At 46.7% G+C, this 19,359-nt stretch overlaps 1 protein-coding gene across 1 annotated transcript in view; it reads left to right on the plus strand.

The window, feature by feature from the left end:
- robo3 (roundabout, axon guidance receptor, homolog 3 (Drosophila)) overlaps positions 1-19,359 on the plus strand; it is an 81,149-nt gene that overhangs the window by 42,795 nt on the left and 18,995 nt on the right. Inside the window, 5 exon segments of the mRNA XM_030361058.1 lie at positions 2,893-3,017; positions 5,938-6,109; positions 9,276-9,481; positions 14,367-14,448; positions 16,550-16,718. Coding sequence (XP_030216918.1) covers positions 2,893-3,017; positions 5,938-6,109; positions 9,276-9,481; positions 14,367-14,448; positions 16,550-16,718 — 754 coding nt within the window.

The raw sequence follows: 19,359 nt of genomic DNA on the forward strand, positions 1-19,359 counted from the left end.
GGCACCTTGCCCTTGTTATAACTCGCATCTCCACCGCTATTAAAACTCTGCGGGCTCCTTTGAATTCCACACCAAAGAACTTCATACGCATCATCCTTTTTAAGCCCCTCATCAGCACAACCGTTCGCTTACGCGGTTATTAGTTTACGTGCTGTCGTTAGTTAAAAAACCCAGGCGATGAAGCTCATTTAAATTGTAAAATGGATGACTTTTTATTTTTTTTATGCCCTGTATACGGTGCCGGTCTCACTGTTTGATATTTAACAAGACTAGTCGTCATTTGATGTAACGCCGCTGTAGTGGTTAGCATCACACAAGGCGAAACTCAGCAGCTGAACTTCCAGAATGAAAGAAGAAACAAATTTGCTTATATGTATATTCATCGTCAATTTACATTTCAGCTGTATTGCTACACCCTCTCTCTCACCCCTGTGCTTTGTCTCTTAGTACCACTGGCACGGTCGCTAACACCACTCTGTGCCCTAAATCTAAGCAGTCGGTGTCGCGCGGCGCGGCCATTATCGCTAATTATTTATTACCACCCGAGGGCAAGTGCAGGCACGCCGACTCAAATCAAACACAGCCATCCTCCAGACGGGGCTGCGCAGCAGAGGGAAGCAGAATCTTTTTTTTCAAATTGTCTTTGTTTATTTATTTATCCTTCATCCCATAACAGTCACTGTAAGATTTGGGTCACCGTCGTGGCGTTTCCATGGCATGTGCCACCACATGTTAAAGACAGTCCATGCATTGGCAGTTTTTTTCTCCCTGGAGTGTGAATGGTTTAAAATATGTTCACATGCGGCCTTGTGCTCCAATGGTGTATAAAGCAATTATGCATCCCCGTGTTTGTGTGCGTGTCTGTGTCTGTGTGCGTTTGTGCTTCATCATTTGTTTATTTGCAGAGGCCAAACGGTATGGTCTGAATGCGATAACAGTGTTACGCAGCATTTCTTGAGTATTTCACGCCTTGCGTCAGCTCTGACGAGAACTCCCTGTCTGTAGCCAGTCAAGAGGTGAATGCGTGCGTGCGTGCGTGCGTGCGTGCGTGTGCGCACACACACTGGCTAAACAGAAGATACGCTTCCACTCAGCCTCGTGGCTGTAGATTTGAAACAACAGGGGGTGTGTAGACTGGGAGGTGGGGGGGGGGTCTGTGACCTTTCAGGGGTCAGTGGGTGGCGGGGCCCCGGTTCTGATCCCCCTGACCTTTAGCTCAGACCCCCCACACGCTGTAATTTATCCAGCGCTGGACGTGTGGAGCACTCCCTGCTGTGTCCTGCAGCCCCCCTGTCCCCCTACCCCCCCCTAAACCCCCCACCCCTGAGGCTCTCAGACACCGGAGGAGAACGTGCAACAATAGGTTGATGCATGCATGTTTAAATATATGCACATGTTAGACCATTTCTGTTTGTTCGGGAGGCATTGCTATTCCACTTGGACGAATCCTGTTCCAGTGTTGGATAAACTGTGAAGAGTTCTATTCAGAATCCAAGACTTAAATTATTGTCCAAAACCGAATCTCGTGTTACTTTCCGTTTCTCACTATTGATCTGTCTTCAGATATTCCGAAGTCGGATCAGTTGTGCATTGTCAGTCAAGCTGTGATGATTGACCGATAACCAATTCCCCCGTCGGCCCTATCAAACTTCGTCATGTCGCTATGGTTCAGAAAGACACAAGCTGACATGTAGTCCTGGGCTCCTGGGTTCTGTGTCTTGGGGATGATTCTAGACCCTCTATCCCAGTGTGGTGTTGGAAGGAGAGTGGTTGGTAATGTGTGGAGCTCTGGGGGCGGCGTCAAGAGGGCTTGTGATGTGTGTCGTTGTGATATTAGATTCTGCTCTAAACTAAGCCCCCCATTCGGTGCGGGATCTTTAATCAAAAGAGTATTAAACAGAGAAAACTGGCCCCGTCCCCTGATGCTGCTGAGGCCAGAACACATCTCCCCAAACCCCTAGGACAGTTGAGAACGCACAAACAAGAGAGGGCGTCTCAAAACCAGTTTGAATCCACAGTCTCCTGATGAAAGCGTAGAGGGGAGGGGAGGGTGTGGCAGGAGGGTGGGGGGGAGGGGGATGGGAGGGGCGGACGTTGACAAGCCCTCCGTTTCATCGTCTCTCTCAATCTCCATTCTCCCTTTACTTTTATCTCCCGTTACCTTCAACATTACTTTTATCGCTCCGCACCGCGGCTGCTCTTGCTGTCAAACTTAATACTTCCATTACATTCTCTCTCGCTCCCTGTTGCCCTCTCTCTCTCCCTCTCTCTCTCTCTCTCTCTCTCTCTCCCTCTCTCTCTCTCTCTCTCTCTCCCTCTCTCTCTCTCTCCCTCCCGCTCCCCTGTTCTGTCTGTTCAGTAATTGAGAGTGAAACTGGAAGAGATACAGGAGATCAGGTGGGACGATGAGGAATCAATTAGGCCCAGCCGAGGGCGGCATTATGCATTCACACTCTCCCCCCAGGGGGGCTGTGGAGGGGGGCTGCTGCAGAATCAATAGCTATCATCGAGGCGTGTGTGTGTGTGTGTGTGTGTGTGTGTGTGTGTGTGTGTGTGTGTGTGTGTGTGTGTGTGTGTGTGTGTGTGTGTGTGTGTGTGTGTGTGTGTCTGCAAGCATGGGGGTGCTTGTACGTGGGTGTTTGTTTGTGTGTGTGTGTGTGAAGCAGGCCAGCTTTTAACACAGGTTGTGTCTTTCGTGCACACATTGTCTTCGGTTATAACCATTTCATGCTTGTTTGTGGTGTGTGTGTGTGTGTGCACGTGTGTGTGTGTGTGTGTTTGGACATTACTAATGTGTATCTTTCATTTCATTGTTGCATTCCTTATAAATGTTTTTGTTGTCCCAATATCACGACCATCACTATAATCACATCCATCTGTGTCTCCCTGCAGTGTCGCCCCAGATTGTGGTCAGGCCCAGGGACCAGATTACGGCCCCGGGAAGAACCGTAACCTTCCTCTGCGGCACCAAGGGGAACCCACCGCCGGCCGTCTTCTGGCAGAGAGAAGGCAGTCAGGTGAGGCTTCGTTTTCAGCACTTAATATTCTCCTTTATTATCCTTGGTGGTTCTATTCTCACTCACTGAGCGTCTTTGCCAGTCCCCTGTTGTTTTTGTTGCATTAGAAAACCTCCCCCTTCACTCTAGTTCATGATGATATATTTTTCTCATTGATTTCATGAATGTGAAGTGTTCTGAGTAGTAGTAGCCTCACTGAGCTCCTTCGCCACTCCTGTTGTTAACTTCATTAGAAAACTCTCCCACCTCACTCTTCAAATTACCGTAAATTAAATTAATTATTTAATTAGGCCTACTATTTTAATATATTATAAGTGCTTCATGACATTGACCTAATAAACTATGTCATTATAGAGGGTTATTCTAGAGGTTTTCATTACAAGATTGCGTTCAATCAGGTTCCTTTAAACATACGTCCTTTGGTTTCACAGCAGGTTTCAAGGTGGTTTGTACTTGAGACTGTCATTAGGAGGCCTCTGAATTAGCATTTGAAACCAATACGTATGCTTTGATCCTCTCAATATCAGCCTTCCCCGCATGGAAGTCGTCAGCCGCCAGAATTTTGGTAAAGCAGGCCTGTGTAGTGGCTGTCATTCCACTTCGCTTTCCTCTGTGTGAAGCTTAGTGGGCCAGCATGACTCACATACATACAGAGATACTGATACATAAATATAACACTCTCTCTCTCTCTCTCTCTCTCTCTCTCTCTCTCTCTCTCTCTCTCTCTCTCTCTCTCTCTCTCTCTCTCTCTCTCTCTCTCTCTCTCTTTTGCTCTCTCTCTCTCTCTCTCTCTCTCTTTGCTCTCTCTCTCTCTCTCTCTCTCTCTCTCTCTCTCTCTCTCTCTCTCTCTCTCTCTCTCTCTCTCTCTCTCTCTCTCTCTCTCTCTCTCTCTCTCTCTCTCTCTCTCTTTTCTCTCTCTCTCTCTCTTTTCTCTCTCTCTCTTTGCTCTCTCTCTCTCTTTAAATATCTCTCGGAAACTTTCACACACAGATACGCACAAGCACATACAAGCGCATGGACACAAATACACCCCAGTACAAGCACATGAATACAGAAAACACAAATAACACCTGCTCAATACCTGTTCAAAGAGACAGCTCTTTGAACCCATAAGAGCCCCTTCCTGTTGGAATGCAGAGAGAGAATGGCCTGATGGGAATGTGTGGTAAAGATTAGAGACCGAAAGAGAGAGAGGGGGGGAGAGAGAGAGGGTTGTGGAAGGAGCTTGGGGTATGTGAGTGGGAGCGAGCAAACAGGAGTGCAAGGGAGAGATAATCAGAGCGGAGGTATTGAATAGGAGAGGGTGGGAAGTGGCACATTTACAATTCCACGCAATATAACCATGCCAATGTCACTTCCCAAAATCTGTAGTGAGTTCAATAGAATGAATGTAGGAACGGGAAGGTGGTTGGATAAGCCGAGAACCTTCTGACTAGCTCGCATATGTTTGTATTGTTGTTTTTTAGAGTTGTTAGAGTTGCCGGATCAATTTCTGGAGTTCCTTTGAGCACCACATACAGTACCTGAATACTAAGCTGCACTTGGCTGAAAGGTGTTGGACATGATACAGATGGTATGATAATGATCCGTTGATCGATACAGAACACTGGAGCAATGGTTTCACGCTCCTCCTTGGAAATAAAATTCAGACCCCGTAGTATTTTCCTTCTCACCATCCTAACAAATATTGCATTTAACGCCTCCAGGAATTAAGGCATTATTATCTACTCATACAAGACTTATTTGATACTTATATAATACACTACATGACATGAGAATATATGATTTGGAACAAATTGAATTTGAGTTCTGATGGGTTCAGTTTGTTTTATATAGTTCCCTGGGTGCTACTTTGCTTTTCATATGAAACATGTTCGTCTCTTTTTTCAACGAAACTGCTAAATGGTCCCACATCTCCATACATATAGTTCAGAAGATAACCTTTAAGTCTCATTGTTATGGAGATGCTCGGATAGGAATGCACAAAATGTCAAAGTGTCATTTGAACTGCTGTGTTCTACCTCTTACTTTTTGCCAGTGGGATGAGATTATATCTCCTTCTGTCAAATGCCTTTGGTTTACTTTGATGAACGTATTTTGCACACACACACACGCACATGCACACGCACGCACGCACACACACACACATGCACACATAAAGACTTGTATGCACCCCCACAAACACACACACAGGGTTGATTAATTATGAATTTCAACGCGCTATAGATTCTCAATAAAATGGGCTTACTACATGTTTACCTACAGAATATATTCACAAACACGTCCCCACACACACACACACACACACCACACACAGTTAATATGATTATATATTCTAACCACAAACATGCGTCAGTCAGTGTATAATCAATCCCAACATCCATTCTCCTGTCCCCCATTCATCCAATCTCCGGTTCAGGGTTGCAGGGTGATATGCTACTGTCGTTCTGTATCCCTCTTTGACCTTAATAACAGAATAATTCAAACTATTCAGATATTGTTTATTATTCTCAATAACTTATTTTCATTTTTTCATACCCTCCCTAGTATTCAAGGCCTTTTGAAAAGCATAGAGAATCAACATAAATGTTCTCATCCTGCAGCACATTCTCTTTTTTAATAAATGGCCGCTCGTTACAATGGGTGTAGTTTTGCTCAATAGAGGCTGCCTGAGAGTGTGGCCTTGGTGTCAATTGGCCCTAACCTTTATAACACCTATTCTTCTCTCATCCATGGCTCAGTGTAGGGCCGAGCAGGTCGAGCGTTAAAAAAAAGTTAGTGTTAAAAAATACTGGGAAAATGACGACAAACGTGAACTTGCACTGATATAAAGGTCAAAGGAAAAAGAAACAGAATGTTACCCTCAACAAAAGCGTGAAAACCAACAAAATACCCCCCCCTCCCCCCTCCCTCCCTGTAGATCCTGCTGTTCCCCATCCAGGAGCCGTCCCAGGCGGGCCGCTTCTCCGTGTCTCTGAGCGGCGAGCTGACCGTGGCGGACGTGCGTCCAGAGGACTCTGGGTACTACATCTGCCAGGCCATCAGCGTGGCGGGCAGCGTGCTCACCAAGGCCCTTCTGGAGGTGGAGAGTGGTGAGTCTCTAGGTCTAGTTCGGTTGCTAGTGCTAGCTCTAGCACTATGTATGGAGGTAGTCGTAGTTCTAGTTCTAGTTATGTTGCTAGTGCTAGCTCTAGCACTATGTATGGAGGTAGTCGTAGCTCTAGTCCTAGTTATGTTGCTAGCGCTAGCTCTAGCACTATGTATGGATGTAGTTGTAGCTCTAGTTCTTGTTCTGTTACTTACATTTGCAGTTCTAGTTCTACAACCTTACAAGCAACTTACAAACATTCATACACAAGTTCCCACACCGACTGCGGTGTCAACCATGCAAGGCGACAGCCAGCTCCTCCGGAGCAGTTAGGTGTCTTGCTCAGGGACACCTCGACACTCACAGCTAGGAGGAGCACGGGATCGAACTGGCAACCTTTTAGTTAGTCAGTAGCATGTAGCATTACAAAGTACCTTCAGTTGTAGTCACCCAACAAGCATCACTTCATCCTATCTGGGAGAACACGTGCAATTCATTATTCCATTTCAGACTGAGCGCTGTAGATGAACAACCAATAAAACACACCCATGCTTGTTTCATTACGTTACAGACCAATTATATGGGGCTTAACGTTGTGGACCACACACACATAGTTTCCGATGTATAGGGTTGGGAAGGGGATGGACACGTTTTGGTTATTTGAGATTCCAATTTACAGCAATCAGATTACAAAGAGAAAATAAAACGGTTGCAATCAGTTAGGATGAAGGCAACAGACTTCTAAGTACATAAAGTAATTTGATTACGTGCCGGTAATCACATTGGAGATATGGCGATTTAACGGCACAATTAGTTCCAGCCATTGGGGGTTATAGAGAGATTGGTTGGATTGCGCTGCTGTTTTCTTTCAAGCCTAATTGTTTTGCTGTGGCATGTTGTTGTGTTCTGCGGTGCTTTATTCTAAAGCTCAGTTTGAATTGACTCATTTTCCCATTGGATCACTGAGCCTGCTTGCGTCCATGAAAAACCCCAACCTTGTGAATTCACATCCGTTGTTTATAGCAGTGTAATATTCTGCTTAATAACTCTGGCAGGCTGCTGCCCTGCAAGGCCCCTCCCCTCCCCTCCCTTTTCTATCCCCTCCACCACCTCCCCACCCTCCCCCCTGTATGTTAACCCAAATAAATGTGGAAATCCTTCAAATGCGTCCTAAATTAAAATATCCTCCTCCCACCGAAAATGAGCAAACAGCAGGAGGCCTAGTCTGATGTAATCAAACAGGACAAGTGGCGATGCCGCTATGCAAATCAGCCTCCCACAGCATATGCTCCCCTCCCCCACCCCTTCTACCACCACCACCACAACATCAACCCCCCCCCCCCCCCCCCCCCCCCCCAACCGAGACCCGTTCTTACCCTGCATTCATTGAATAAATAGGAGGCTTAGCATGGAGAGTACCTAGCATTTTCATTACTTGGCTTCCAAACGTTTAGCCTAGCCTAGCATAGCTTTCAGCCTAACGAATCCGGACCCAGCTGCACCCAGCACATTGAAATGAGGATATGTTTCCCTAGCAATGGGTATAATATAAATAATAGAAAAATAAGTACTAAAAGAAGAATGCCTGTTATTTTGGGGTTCCTTTTTTCTATGTACTCAAAGACACATGACTTGATATAAAAAGACAAAATACAGGAAATAAACCACCCAAAAGGTTCCATTCGAACTTTTAAAAGCATACCAATGACTGGCAGAGAGAGGAGCAGAGAGGTGAGAGGAGCAAGGTAAGAGGGGAGCAGGGTTCCGGTTTGCACTTTATCCCGCTTTTAAGCCTGCGTTGGAGTAGCCTGTGATTGCTGCTCGGGGTGGAACGCGCTCTGCTCTCAAGCTCCTTCAAACCCCTCAGTACTACCATTTATGAATGTGCCTGAAATTATACGTCTGGTCTAAACTAAACACAACCATGCCGGCTGGCAGCACTAAACCGACGGTGTTTACGTTGAACTTCTGCACACACAGGGAACAGTGCCATATATGTCCCGAGACCGTTTGTAGTTGTGATCCTTTATGGTTGCCACTGCCAGTGAATGTAGGATGTTGAGTGTTTGTCATAGTGACTGACTGTTTGAGGTTCAAGTGAAGGACAGGTGACCCCCCCCCCTTAAAGACGCGGAGTCACCCGGGCTTTGCTTTGAACCCCGCGTTCATCTGTAATGAATGGCGTTCTTCCACCAGCCGTGGGCTTTAAGAGGCTTTCGCAGAAACATTTAGCGGTCACGATGCAAGCTCTGCCGCATTACACCGTCTTTCTCTTTGTCTTTGAAAATATATCTGTATCTATATTTCATGGATAGTATTCGGAAAACTCCTTATGGGCAGTTTCCCGAATGATATTTCTCCACTAATCTGCAGTATGCAGGGAGTATCAGTAGATCTGTTGTTCGATGGTTCCACCATGTCGAGGTCTCCCCTGGGTACGGGAATAATTTAAATCTCAAAGGAAATGTGTTATCTCAAAGAAAACTGTTGAAACACACTGGATGCGCCGTGTTATTATTCGTAGTTGGGAGAGAGTGATACCAATCATGGGACTAGATAACATAGACGTGCTTTTTCGGTTCACTAAGAATTAAGCGATGTATGCTGTTGGTATGCTGCCGATTTGACTGCTGGCTACTATCATGACATTTTTTAACATATCGATGCATGATTGCATGAATATTATTGGTTCGTAGAGGCAGAATTAGAAATCGCATTCTAAATATTGTATGTAGTCATCTAGCTCCAACATGTCATCAATGAACATGTGAACTAGGACAGGTCCAATGAGATGTACAAGTTTAGTGCCAGGGGGAGCGCTGCCTTTTGAAACTATTTTGGACGTGCTTTTGGTGCTGCGGGCTACACAAGAAGGCAACAAAAATATAATCCAGTCCCCATATATGAAACTAAAGTCCCTTTCCAATGCGCTTTGGAGGATGACGCATAACCAACCATGTATAGTATAACATTCATGCTTTTGTTAGTTTTAAACATATTTTTTCATAGTTTTTAAGGTATGATTAATTTCTTCAATTCAGCATGACATAAGGTGACATGTAGTCGGACTGCAGGTGGATAATGATGTGTCCATCGGGTGACGTGTCCTTCAGACCTCCTTCGCTATGTTTTTAGATTGAACCTCACTATCACTCTCCTCTCCCTTACAGCAACTTCGGACCGCGTGCCGCCCATCATCCGCCAGGGACCGGCCAATTACACGCAGGCTCCGGGCTCCACTGCCCAGTTACAGTGCCACATCATGGGCAACCCCCTTCCCAGCATCCAATGGGAGAAGGACGGCCAGAGGATCCTTGGGAGTGACGGGCGAATCAGCTTGATGGAAAACGGCACCTTTCAAATCACCAACCTTCAGGTATTTCAATGAATAACTCAACAGTTATGTTTCGTAATGATGAAAGAACACTTGGTTAAACCATTCAGCATTGTACTGTATATATTTGTATCTCTGAGTTCTCTGCAAGGACAGTTTGAAGAGAGTATTCTATGCAATTGTCGGATACATCGCCCTTGCTAATTATCATAATACTAAGTCGAGTTATACTGCAATAGTTGTGCTGTGTATCCTTTTTTCTAGGACACCACTCGTTTCATTCCCCTACTTACCTCAGCGTGTCTGGATGTGTTTTGCTGATAGCGCTCGAACATCCGCAAATTAATATGCTGGTGCCATGGGACGCTAATGCGCATGATGAAATGACACCGTTTTAATTGCACTGGGGAACAAAAAAAAAAGGATCCAATATTTAAACGGAGAACGTGTTCATGGTTGCGTCCCGACAATGTGCATTTTAAAGCGGAGGGGTAGAAAAAGACTGCAACATTAGCCCACGGTAGCCTGGCCTAATGAGTGCACACAGCCATTAGCAGTCGTTAGTGCTAGCCACGGCCATACTAATGAAATCTATCTACCCAGCATTCCCTGCGGGTGGTGAAAAGCAGCTGAGGTCACCAGCAGCAGTGGCAACCTAGGAGGATCCGAACACATTAATTGATTGTGGGTTTTTTGATGATTAATGATCGGTAGGATTTTAATTAAATCCTCGATACATCATCACAAGCAAATAAGAACGAGAGAGCCTGAGACTGACAGAGAGAGAGAGAGGGAGAGAGGGAGAGCAGCTGGGTGTTCGAAGACTGATTGAAAGTGGAGATGGAGAGAGACTGAGAGAGAGAAATGAGGGACTGGATGAAACAAACAACCAATTAATGCAGCAGTAAGCGCCTGTCACACAATATGGTTGGCAGAGTGATACACAAATGGACGATTCCAATATGACAGTTTCTGGTATACACTGCAAGCTGTCAAATTAGAGGACTTTTGTCTCGTGTTTTGAAGAAGGAGGAGAGGAAGAAGATAACAATTGCTCATTATGGCTACACATTATGGCCGCTCACACGCAAACAAACTCAAACTGAAGGGTAGGGGCTCTTTGATGAGCGAGACAGCTTTTAAACCTTTGGATAGAAATACAAAAAAGGCAAAAAAGAAATAACAATCCTTCAAAGCGAATAAAAGTCTGAATGAAGTAGTGCAAAGGAACGAGACAAACACACCGTTGAATGAGAAACAACACATTTCAGTGGGAGACTATAAATAGCCCTGCAGTGTGTGTGGGTGTGTGTGTGTGTGTGTGTTTGTGTGTGTGTGTGTGTGTGTGTGTGTGTGTGTGTGTGTGTGTGTGTGTGTGTGTGTGTGTGTGTGTGTGTGTGTGTGTGTGTGTGTGTGTGTGGGGCTGGTGGACTAGTAAGGGGGCCCCTGGTGGAGGAGACAGATGGTACGTTTGTTCCTGCTTCACCCGTGAACCGTGGGAGATGCCATTACCCTGGGACCTCTGCCAGATACACACACTGCTGCTTCCGATCACAAACGCCAACGAGACAGGGCCAGGGGGAGAGTGTGTGTGTGTGGGTGCGTGTGTGTGGTGGTGTGTGTGTGTGTGTGTGTATGTGTGTGAGGGTGTATGTTAGTGTGTGTGTGGGTGTGTGGGTGAGTGTGTGTGGGTGGGTGAGTGTGTATGTGTGCGTGCTTGTGTGTGTGGGTGTGCGGGTGAGTGTGTATTTGTGGGTGAATGTGTATGGGTGAGTGTGAATTTGTGGGTGTGTGGGTGTGTATGTGTGGGTGTGTGGAGCCGGTCCAGGGCAGAGGGCAGATTTAGCTGTTAAAGCAGATCTTCAGACATTTCCATAGCAAAGGCGGAAGAGGAAGTTAGCTTTACACCCTTCATTCCGGAGGGACGGGAGCCTTTGAATCTTCACTCGGAACATTGTATCGTTCGCTTGCTCGCCAGCTCGTTCGCTTACACACTCGTTTTTCTCTCTCTCTCTCTCTCTCTCTCTCTCTCTCTCTCTCTCTCTCTCTCTCTCGATCTCGCTCCCGCTCCCGCTCTCTCTCTTTCTCCCTTCCTCTGTTGCTCTCCTTATCAATTTTTCAACAATCTGTTAGCTAAATTTCCCCCCCGCTCCACACACATTAACTCTCACACACGTACACATGTGCACACACAGTGCACACACACACACACACACACATACACACCAACACCAGGCACTGCCAGCCAACCGGGATAAATCGTCAGGTGCACTGGCCCATTTCGCTCCTTTCTCCTCCCCTCCCTGCCTCCCCCAGCACCACCTCACCCCTGCCTGCCCTCCCCTACTCCTGCTGTACTCCCCTCACGCCTCCCATCCACCAAATCCCACCATCTGGGGTGAACCTGCTCACCACGCCCCCCACCCAGCCAGACGCCACGCTCCCCTGTCCCCCTCCCACAGGTCAGCTCAATGTCACGGCCACTGGAAGGCCAAGGGAGAGAGACAGAGAGATGGCTGGGGGATTAAGAGAGAGAGAGAGAGAGAGAGAGAGAGAGAGAGAGAGAGAGAGAGAGATAAAGAGAGAGAGAGAGAGAGAGAGAGAGAGAGAGAGAGAGAGAGAGAGAGAGAGAGAGAGAGAGAGAGAGAGAGAGAGAGAGAGAGAGAGAGAGAGAGAGAGAGAGAGAGAGAGAGAGAGAGAGATGGATAGGCATATATAAAGGGAGGGGGAGGGAAGGGACGGAGGGAGGTGGAGAGAGGGATTGGGGGGGTCTTGTTGTACCAGGCAGAGGGCTCACCTGTCTCTTTGGTCCGAGGGGACCCCCCCCTGACAAGCCACTTAGTCTTGAGTAATCTCTCTGTCACTGCTACTGATGAGCTGGCCCTTGGAGCCAGCAGCGAGAGAGAGAGAGAGAGAGAGAGAGAGAGAGAGAGAGAGAGAGAGAGAGAGAGAGAGAGAGAGAGAGAGAGAGAGAGAGAGAGAGAGAGAGAGAGAGAGAGAGAGAGAGAGAGAGAGAGAGAGAGAGAGAGAGAGAGAGAGAGAGAGAGAGAGGGAGAGGGAGAAGCCAATTGTACCACTGCTAAAGTGAAGCATTAGTCACTGCAGATTGCCCCCCCCCACGCAACCCACTCATTCATCTGTGTGTGTGTGTGTGTGTGTGTGTGAGGGAGGTTTTCGTTCTGCATAATGTATTAGGCGTTGGAGTAATATGGGTTTTTGTTATGGGGATGTATTAACTTAATAAGCAGGGATGGATTGTGGGGGCGATTTGGTGCACAAGCACAGACGGGATAGCATGTGATAGGAGGCAAGAGTGAGGGAGAGACAGAGATGGAGACAAACAGACAGAACGTATGAAGTTAAGACAGACAGATAGACTGGGAGTAAGGAAGGATAGACAGAAAGAAAGAAAGGAAGGACGGTTAGAAAAACACAGACCGATCCACAGACTTAACTACAGCAGTGGCAGCAGGGAGGAGAAGAAACGAGAGGGATGGGTTGAGCGAGCGGGATAGAGAGAGAGGGACAGACAGATAGAGAGAGAGAGAGAGAGAGAGAGAGAGAGAGAGAGAGAGAGAGAGAGAGAGAGAGAGAGCTCCTGCTCCGCCCCAGGGTGTTTCTGCAGCAGCCTGTCAGCTCCGTTACACCTGTGCCTTGTTGTACAGAGAGACTCTGACATCTCTCACCGCTGTTAGCAATTTCACACTCAGTCTGGCTCTTGGCCCGCGCAACCCTCTAAAAAAAAAAAATACAAAAAACGATAGCCTCTCACTAAACATGGAGACCCACGTGGGAACCCCGCTGCACACACACACACACACACACACACACACACACACACACACACACACACACACACACACACACACACATACACATACACATACACATACACACACACACACACACACACACACGCACACATGTTCACATACACATACACACACACTAACAAACATGTTCAGACTCACACACAACACACAGACGTTCATACACACACACACATACTCTTTTATCACATTTGCCAGTTGCGGGTCCTGAATGCTAAGTGGGTGTGGAGTATGAAAGCTGTATGGTTGGAGAACATTCTAGAGCGAGTACGGTTATTAAAATGATATCCTTTGATCCCTCTTTACCATCGCTGCTCTGCCTTCAAATGAGAAAGGGGGAACATAAAAGCCAAAGAGGGCCACCGAGGATACCGATGATGAAATGGCAAGATTGACTAGGGGGTGAAGATTTGACCACGGCACAGCTCCGTAATTGAATGTATAGTTTTCTCCTCTAGAATTGTTTTAATAGATCCAGAGGGACCCTCGAGATGTATTATGAAATCAAAACTGGATTCAAAGAACGGCGGTTTTAAAAATGACGGCTCAATAACAAATACAACTTTATAGTTTTAATGAGACACTTGTCCCCAACGGGGCTAGCTGGAGAAACCTTAATCCAGAAAGGGCGAACGCAAACACATTTCTGTCACGCCGCAGCCCGTTGACGGCTCCTCCGAGCGTTGCTCGCGGTGCATGTACACCAGTCAAACAGAGTCGCCCGTTAAGCAAGAACCAATCGTCTGCCAGGGAGCAAACGAGCAACGCAACATCAAAGGTCCCACCTGGTGCGCTGCGCATAAATTACCAGCTGTCGATGACACCAGGCTCCGCGCCCAGCCAATGTCCCGCTACGATTTTTCCTGGAGACAAACATGTCCTATCCGGGGAAATGTTGGAGGCCGCCATCACACACGCACACACACACACTAACACACACACACACACACACACACACAGACACACACACACACACACACACACACACACACACACACACACACACACACACACACACACACACACACACACACACACACACACACACACACATAAACACCACAAAGCTAACAATATACTTTTTTTGTTGTTCCCAGGAAACAGACTCTGGGGTGTACACCTGTGTGGCTTCCAGCTCCAGCGGAGAGACCAGTTGGAGTGGAGTACTAACAGTCAAAGGTAGACATTTCCCTGCGTGCTTCTTCATTTACAATTGAACACAACACACATCCCAGCAATTGCTGATCTCTATTGAGATCTATTCAAATATTTTTTGTGACGGGACTGGATATCAGAGTCTGCCAATTATGTTTGTGTTTCATGTTATGAAGTGCTGTGCCTACAGCATTGTTTTAACATCCTAATATTGTGTATTGCCGTTTTACAATGATGCAGATAAATCAGCAGCGTGTGTAAAAATATACTCATTGTGACTTCAGTTCTAACCATAATATTTACATATTAATTTAACGTATCCAAAACCCTTCTGAACGCCCTGTTAATGTGATCAAGCACTGTGATACCGTGTGAATAGTGATGCCCCCTCCCGACCGCTACAGCTCAGCCTTTCCAAATATGTCCAGACACGGTACTTTCAGGAGCATCTCAACACATTACTGTACAAATGTGAGGAGAAAGACATGCCAAGTGAAAGCTATCAAGCTGTTCTCACAGCGCTTCTGAAGCCAAGCTAACATGGTTAGCCCGCAGTGAGGCAGAGAGGGAAAGAGAGAGACGGGGACATAGAGAGAGAGACAGAGAGATAGACATAGCAAGAGAGCATGGAGAGAGAGCAAGAGAAAAGAGAGCGAGAAAGAGACAGAAACAGAGAGATAGAGAAAAAGAAATAGAAAAGGAGGGAACAGAGAGAGAGATATAGAGAGATCAGAAAGAGAGAGAGACCGATAGATAGAGAGAGAGAGAGCATAGAGAGAGACATATATATAGAGAGAGAGAGAGCATAGAGAGAGAAATATAGATAGAGAAAGAGAGCATAGAGAGAGAGAACATAGAGACAGAGACATATGGATAGAGAGAGAGAGCACAGAGAGAGGGAGAGACATTGAGAAAGACAAAGATATAGACAGAGAGAGAGAGAGAGACAAAGATAGAGACAGAGACAGAGAGAGAGACAGAGTGAGAGGCAGAGAGAGAGGGATAGCTAGCTGCCAGTCAAGTGAAACGTACATGCTCCGCGACCCTTGAGGCGTTGCTCCGTGAAGTCTCGGTGCGAGCCATTAGTCTGAAAGCGTATCAAAATAAGTCAATCCCAGCAAGAAGCCATTATCCGTCTGCAAGAGGAATCTGTCGGAGCAGGAAGGGAAGGGAGAGCGTTGAGGAACAGTCGACAAGGGCCTTCTCTTTTTTTAGTCGACGCTGTAAGAGCTGAAAATAGTCAAAATGACTATTAGCTGAAGGTTGAAGTCAGAGTGGGAACACAGAGTAGACAGACGTTCATCCTGCCCTCAGTTTGCCCACCAACCAACCCTACCCCACCCCCAGGGAGATATGAACTACCTTTTCTGTTTGGTACGTTAGGTCGGTGTGGGCAAAACTACACCGACATTGAAGCAACTTCTACATTTTCCCGTGTACCCTTACCTCTTCATAAATATTTAGTCATGCTTGCCTTCTACCCAAAGGGAATGACAGGACAGGACATTTTTCAGATACATTTTTCAGATACAGTCATTATCAGAAAAATGATGAGCTGTAGGGGTAAGGCATCTCCCTATCTAGATCCCTCTCAGGGAAGGGAGGCGTGGGCGGGATCGAACCCAGCACATATCGCTAGCAGTCGAACAGCCTAGCTGCCTACCTGCCCTTATTATAGGAGTTGTAGGGGCTGATGATTACGCGGCATTGTTGCATTCTGAATTCTGATTGGTCAATCAATAACAGCAGTCATTGGCCTGTTATTTCTGAAGACCGTTACTATGGACGCTGTTTCCAACTGCTAAATTGAGCTATTCTCGCTGCGGAGGCAACACAATCTTTTAAAAATCAATGCAACATTTTGTCGTTGTATCAAGTATTGATTTCTTGACTTACTAGAGATGTACAAGCGGGTGAATCAGGGTTGATTTTGCATCAAACCCATTCTCACTTAGCAATGTTGATGTTAAGTGAGAAGGAATATGTCCACGTCAACAATATCCCTTACAACAAAGTTTGCATTCAACATCTGCGTCCACAATGTCACATGCCCAAACACACAAATACCCACGACGCACGCAACCATGGCTCACCCTGCCGTGCTCCTCCCCCTGTCCCCCCTCAGAGAGCGCCGACCAGTCCGGCTCCCAGAACGCGGAGCCCTTCCAGCTGCCCGGCCCGCCCCACAAGCCCGTGGTGACGGATGTGACCAAGGCCAGCGTGACCCTCACCTGGCAGCCCAACGCCCACGAGGGCGGGGCCGACGTCACCTCCTACATCGTGGAGGCCTTCAGGTGAGGCTTCTTGGATGTCGACGTTAGGGGGAGGGTGGGATTCAGGGAAGGGGGCCGGCGGGGTTGGGGCTAAAGTATAATTTGCCAAACTAACGCTGTCTGGCAGATGGGGTCGAGTCGTGCGTTGAAGGACGCAGATAGCCGTGAACACACACACATGCACATGCACAGACACACACACACACATACACACACACATAGATGCCCACACTGCCCTCTGTCTACAGCTATTTCTCTTCTATCCGATGCTGTTGTGTCAGCAATATTCTCGTAGCTGCTTTGTAAGCGAGGCTCTGGAAATGGCTTACACAAGCGCACACACACACGCACACACACACACATAGACACACAGACACACTCACACAGACACAAAACACACACACACACACACACACACACACACACACACATACACGTACACACATACACGCAAACACGCACACGCATACACACACACACACGCCCGCACAAATTTATATGCGTTCATGGGCAATATGTCTCTATCCATCTCTGTCTTTCTCTTCTGCTTCCCCCTCCTCGCTTTCTCTCACTCACTCAGTACACACATAGAGTGCATCCATCTATACATGCCCTTCAGCTCTCCCTCTTTCTCTGTATACGTCTATTTCTATCCGTCTTTCTCTCACTTGCTCTACACATATGCACAAATACACATTCCCACACATCAGTCCATCTATACTATGCCCTTGTAATCTCTTTCCATCCATCTCTGTATACCTCTCTCTCTCTCTCTCTCTCTCTCTCTCTCTCTCTCTCTCTCTCTCTCTCTCTCTCTCTCTCTCTCTCTCTTTCACTTTCTCTCTCTCTCTCTGTGTGTCTGTGTCTCTCCCTCTCTCACACGGACACCCACAACCACACATATTGCTACATATAAAGATGTATAATTGCATGCCAACACAAGCAGATGCTGCAACCAGACCGGGGCCGTTCTGTCAGGTTTTGTTGGGACTCTAAACATGCAAATTAATGCAGTAACAGTAGGAAATAAGCAATGGGACATTTGAACTTACTGGCACTGCTAGGCTTAATAAGAGGGGAAAGAACGACAAGGTGCTTTGCTAGTCGTTGACAGTGAAAATGCCTACAGAAAAAGACGATAGGAATTTATTTTATGGGCGAATTTTATGTGGAAAGTAATCGTCCCTCAAGTTTATAAAAAACCAAACGATGTGCTAAAACCAGAACAGCTACCACGGACCAGCTTAGACCAGCGGGGTGTTGTGCTACCCAGGGTCCCTGCTCACTGTCCCGCCGCGGGACTGTGAGCAGGCAGGAGCAGAGACAACTAGAGTGGAGGATTGATTCATTGCAGGATGGCCAAAGGGTTACAGCACGATAGTCTTTCCATTTACATGCCTTGGGTAGACTGGGAGATGGTGGAGGTAGTGGGAGGGGGAGGGGCTGGGTGAACCGTGTGTGTGTGTGTGTGTGTGTGTGTGTGTGTGTGTGTGTGCGTCCATGTGTTTTGATTTTATGTGTGTGCGCGTGTGTGTATGTGTTTAGGTTTTGAGTCCAAACACACACACACACACACACACACACATTTTTTGCAAGGCATGTGGGAGTTTTAGTACCCCTGTGTGTTTACGCCGGGAGTCGGACTGGGGCTAAGACCCTGACATTCCCAAGCGAGACCCCCCCCCAATCAATTTCCCCTTTTTTAAAGCAGCATTGTTTCCCCTGGAACTGCAACACAACATGACTGCTTATGGAAAGGATTCTTCCCTATTTTTCTTATCCCCTAAGTATTAACTGTGAAGGTCAGAGGTAGAGATCATTTTCCATCACCCGTTACACCCCCACCCCCCCCAGCCCGGTCCACCAACCCCGGGGGAAACGTCTCTTAAACTGTCAAGCAAATGGTTGGACAGGCCTTGGTGAATGCTACTCAGGCATGGTGTCAATAAATTCACAGCGAAAAACCAGGGCAAGAAACTGGAAGGCAGCAAGCTGTGTGTGGTGTGTGTGTGTGTGTGTGTGTGTGTGTGTGTGTGGTGTGTGTGTGTGTGTGTGTGGTGTGTGTGTGTTGTGTGTGTGTGTGTGTGGTTGTGTGTGTGTGTGTGTGTGTGCGTGTGTGTACGTATGTTCTTGTGTGCGATCCATCAGAAGGCCTAGTGCGTTCCACCGTTTCCTGTTGGCAGCTGTGTGCTTCACAGGCTCCATTGTGTTTTTCATCAACAAAGAACGGAGTCACTGGAACGTTTTCCAAAGGGTCTCATGGTTCAAACGTAAACTTTATAAAAAAAACGCTGCACACTTTGCTCACATATGCCATTGTTTCGCCAGTTTTTTTTTTATTCTGACACTGCAGTTCAAGAAAGAATTCGACATAAAGGGCCCAAAATAGATGCTTTATGGCTGCCTTGAGATCAGTCAGACGTCTGGTTGATTGTGCAATGTGCATAATTTAATCAGAGGTGGGACATTCGCTTGAGAACATCTTCTAATGTGGAATCAAAAGCCTGCAGTGACTCAGTTACTATGTATTCTCAAACAGTAAAATATTATGTATTTTCTTTCATATCAAAAATATAAATGGGCCATAAATGAACATGAAAATATATTCACTCACTGTCAGTTCCTTTGGATTAAAGCCTACTCTAAAGGACTTAATAGTGAG

Source organism: Gadus morhua, chromosome 7, assembly GCF_902167405.1.
Source record: "Gadus morhua chromosome 7, gadMor3.0, whole genome shotgun sequence".
Lineage (NCBI taxonomy): Eukaryota > Metazoa > Chordata > Actinopteri > Gadiformes > Gadidae > Gadus > Gadus morhua.